Source organism: Entamoeba invadens, assembly GCF_000330505.1.
Source record: "Entamoeba invadens IP1 unplaced genomic scaffold scaff_1105074726289, whole genome shotgun sequence".
Lineage (NCBI taxonomy): Eukaryota > Evosea > Mastigamoebida > Endamoebidae > Entamoeba > Entamoeba invadens.
The window spans coordinates 67,791-72,388 of record NW_004191717.1 but is presented as its reverse complement, the minus strand read 5'-3'; the positions used below and the strand labels follow the sequence as shown (position 1 = coordinate 72,388).

At 26.3% G+C, this 4,598-nt stretch overlaps 1 protein-coding gene across 1 annotated transcript; it reads left to right on the top strand.

Annotated features, from left to right (window-relative positions):
- Nucleotides 1-3,233: 3,233 nt before the first annotated feature.
- Nucleotides 3,234-4,598, top strand: EIN_338380 (hypothetical protein; the record flags this gene model as incomplete). The annotated part of the gene is made up of 1 exon (XM_004183477.1): nucleotides 3,234-4,598. The coding sequence occupies one exon, from the start codon at nucleotides 3,234-3,236 to the stop codon at nucleotides 4,596-4,598; it is 1,365 nt and encodes a 454-aa protein (XP_004183525.1).

The following is a 4,598-nucleotide window of genomic DNA, read 5'->3' as shown; positions in this document are numbered from 1 at the left end:
TTTTTCTATAAAGTGTTATTATGGATGTTATTTGTTAATTTCATGTACCACTCAATCCTCATATATATTTGCATAACACTTTATTTATTTCACTAGCTTAAATATAAACATATTATTTTTTATATACTATTTTATTAACATTTTGTTTGGTCTTATTTTAGGGTTTAAAACACTTATATATCTTATATATCATTTATTTGTTTTAATCAACAATTTATTAATATTATTTTTAGTTTATACATAATTTTTGAAAAACACTAAAATTTGTACTATATATCAACACTTTTATTTAATATATCTATTAATCATTTGTATTTTAGTTCTACTAATTATCTGTATTGTTTTTCATCTTTTGTTTTTTCTTTTAAAAATATCTTAATTAATTTAATCGTCTTTGTAAGGTCTTATTGTATAAATATTATTATATGGAAATAACATAGAAAATATTTCATCGGCTATACGTTAATATAAAAGTATAAAACGTGCACTTGCCGGGAATCGAACCCGGGTCTCATCCGTGGCAGGGATACGTCTTACCACTGGACCACAAGAGCCACCTGAATTGTCCTCTTCGGTTTTTGAATCATACCAATAGTGTAAAAATTGCCTTATAGAAATTATCTAATGTATATATTCATATAAATTTCAACATTTTTTATCAAACTACTCTATTTATTCATATGCTCATAAAATCATCTTCAATTAAATATGGAACTGAAAAATCATAGGTTTCAAAAGCTTCAATTATCAAACACTACAAACTATTTTGTCGTCATTAATTCTCATTTATCATATATATACCATCTTTTTTCTATAAAGTGTTATTATGGATGTTATTTGTTAATTTCATGTACCACTCAATCCTCATATATATTTGCATAACACTTTATTTATTTCACTAGCTTAAATATAAACATATTATTTTTTATATACTATTTTATTAACATTTTGTTTGGTCTTATTTTAGGGTTTAAAACACTTATATATCTTATATATCATTTATTTGTTTTAATCAACAATTTATTAATATTATTTTTAGTTTATACATAATTTTTGAAAAACACTAAAATTTGTACTATATATCAACACTTTTATTTAATATATCTATTAATCATTTGTATTTTAGTTCTACTAATTATCTGTATTGTTTTTCATCTTTTGTTTTTTCTTTTAAAAATATCTTAATTAATTTAATCGTCTTTGTAAGGTCTTATTGTATAAATATTATTATATGGAAATAACATAGAAAATATTTCATCGGCTATACGTTAATATAAAAGTATAAAACGTGCACTTGCCGGGAATCGAACCCGGGTCTCATCCGTGGCAGGGATACGTCTTACCACTGGACCACAAGAGCCACCTGAATTGTCCTCTTCGGTTTTTGAATCATACCAATAGTGTAAAAATTGCCTTATAGAAATTATCTAATGTATATATTCATATAAATTTCAACATTTTTTATCAAACTACTCTATTTATTCATATGCTCATAAAATCATCTTCAATTAAATATGGAACTGAAAAATCATAGGTTTCAAAAGCTTCAATTATCAAACACTACAAACTATTTTGTCGTCATTAATTCTCATTTATCATATATATACCATCTTTTTTCTATAAAGTGTTATTATGGATGTTATTTGTTAATTTCATGTACCACTCAATCCTCATATATATTTGCATAACACTTTATTTATTTCACTAGCTTAAATATAAACATATTATTTTTTATATACTATTTTATTAACATTTTGTTTGGTCTTATTTTAGGGTTTAAAACACTTATATATCTTATATATCATTTATTTGTTTTAATCAACAATTTATTAATATTATTTTTAGTTTATACATAATTTTTGAAAAACACTAAAATTTGTACTATATATCAACACTTTTATTTAATATATCTATTAATCATTTGTATTTTAGTTCTACTAATTACTCATTATTTATAATTATATTTTATTATTTTTTATTATTTAATATTATAATTATAACATTTATTTATTAGAAGATAGTTAGGTTTATTAAACAAACAAACATAATAATTATTTAATTTTTATTAATTTTTCATAAAAATTTACTCATATATATAGTGAAATATTATTTAGAAAACTATTTATTTTTAATATATTGTGTGACAATTGGTGTTTTTTTAAGTGTTTTTCGATTGATCGATGTTAGTATCATAATTTGTTTTTACATGCAAGCTTGGTTTCATTTCTATATAATATAGTTTTAAATAACCAACAAAACAACAAGTTTGGCAACAATAAAATTGTATTAACAATTATAATTCTGTTTATATCTATCAAGTATTTGTGAGGTGTCTCCTCAGCCGTCAGTATATATTTTTATTACAATCTACAACACTTTTGTGTAAACCGTGGTAATTATTATAATTGTTTATATTTTTTTATCATTGTTTTATAATTAAACTATTAAAACACTTTAATTATTTTTTATTGTTCTTTATTTAGAAAATAATTTTCGTTTTATTGGTTGTTTCAGTTTAAAATACGAATGGCAACTCTGAATTTTTGTGTGCTTTCTTCTTTTTTATTTTTTTTCCTAAAAACAAAAAAATGTAAAAGAATAACATTTTACCTTCGATAACACTAAAGAAATACAAGTGGTTTGTTTCGCTGACTATTATTTTTATTAATATAAAAATGTATTTTTATATAAATTAATTAAAATAAATGAATAAATAAAGTACTAGGATTGATCTTATTTAATCAGTCCATAAACAATGTACACTTTTTGAATAATAATTGTGTTATTTATGACCAAAAAATATATAAAAAAATATTGACAAACCAGTTTTTATCAATAATATGTTTTTTTATTGTTAATATTAACTTATTAATATTATATTTCCTTGTATTTTCTTCATACCAAGAAAATTACATCAGAAAATAATTAAACTGCAAACAAATTAGACTTTTCTATTTTGCCATCTTTATGAATTATTTGTTTTTATTGGTATATCATGAACACATGAAAGTTTTACTCAATTTTTCCTTGCTGTTGTAAAACTTTCACCAACTTAAAAAATTATGGTATCATTTTATATCGTAACAAATGACAAAAATATAAACTTGAATTTTAATTCAAAAAATTGAAATTACATTAAAACATAACATTAATTGTTTTTAAAGCATTAATTTCCAACTCGATTGAATATTATCGACAACGTTAAATTGTCTTTAGATCTTTTCATATTCAAAATGAGCAAAACATTTGTTTTCACCAATGTTGAACAATACAAATTGGATTCTTCAAACAAATATTTCCTCCCCGAATTACCCGAGTCTGCTTTTAATCCAATATATGCAAAGGTACAGGGATATGCCGTTCAGTTGATGTGTCAACTTGACCCAACACACACTGAAGAGTACAAGACTTTACCACAGAGGTATCACACACAATTAGAAACCAACCTATTTAAACAAGCTGCACGAGAATTCTTTGCTGGCTGTTTTGATCCGAACTCTCGGATGTTTAAAAATGTTTTTAAATACTGTGTAGGCCAGGTCAGTGTCTATTTGCGCTTTTTATATGAGCAAGAAATAGACAAAGAAAACCTTGAAAAAGTAGAGATCAAAAATCCATTATTTATAGTGTCTATGCCACGCAGTGGCTCTACTTTTGCACATTCTGTGATGTCATCGGATCCATACGCGACTTCTATTAGAATGTACGAACACTTGTGTCCAGGGAGCAAGACAATGTCCTCTGAAAGTCGTCTCAACTATGGAAAAAGAGTGATCGAGCCGATGCTAAATGAAAACCTCAACAAACGACATAAACTAGACGTGGAACATTATGAAGAAGAACTGTTCTTCCAAGAAATGATTGGATTTTCGTGGACGTACTCGCTCAGTCTTCCCAGACTCGAACAATATAGAGAACACCTCTGGAACGGAAATTTCAAATTTGTGTATGACGGGTTAATGGACGAGTTTAAAATGCATTTGTTAGACAAAAAGGAGTGTCCTTGGTACGACACTGACAAGTCAAAAATAGACGAAAAAATGAAAAACTTCCACTTGTGTTTGAAGGCAGTTTCGCACTTTGTGGAGCCGGTGCACTTCTTCAATTTTGTAAATACAACAGAAGGAAGAATACTGTGGATACACAGAGAAATCATTCCGGAGCTCAAAAGTCTGATTCCTGGGTGCCTGGCAGTTCGTGGCAATTTTGTGGGTGATGTTGGACTTGATGATATTAAATGGACCAATGATAATACCATCAAAATCATTTGGCTGTGTTTGAAGAATGGAATTGCAGCGAGAGATAAATGGGTCAGTGAGGATCCAAGACGAGATAAACAGATTTATGACGTTTCATTTACGGCATTGACTAAAGACCCAATTGGAGAAACGAAAAAGATCTATAAATACTTTGGAATGGAATACTCAGAGGAGTTTGAAGAAAACATCAAAAAGCTCATCAAACCAAAAGAGAAAAAGCACGAAGAAGAGAAAGAAAAGGATAAGAAATACTTCACATTTGACGAAGAAGAGATGAAAAAAGAGTTCATGTTTTACTATAAGCGTTTTGAAAAGTACTTACCCAATTACTTTAAATAA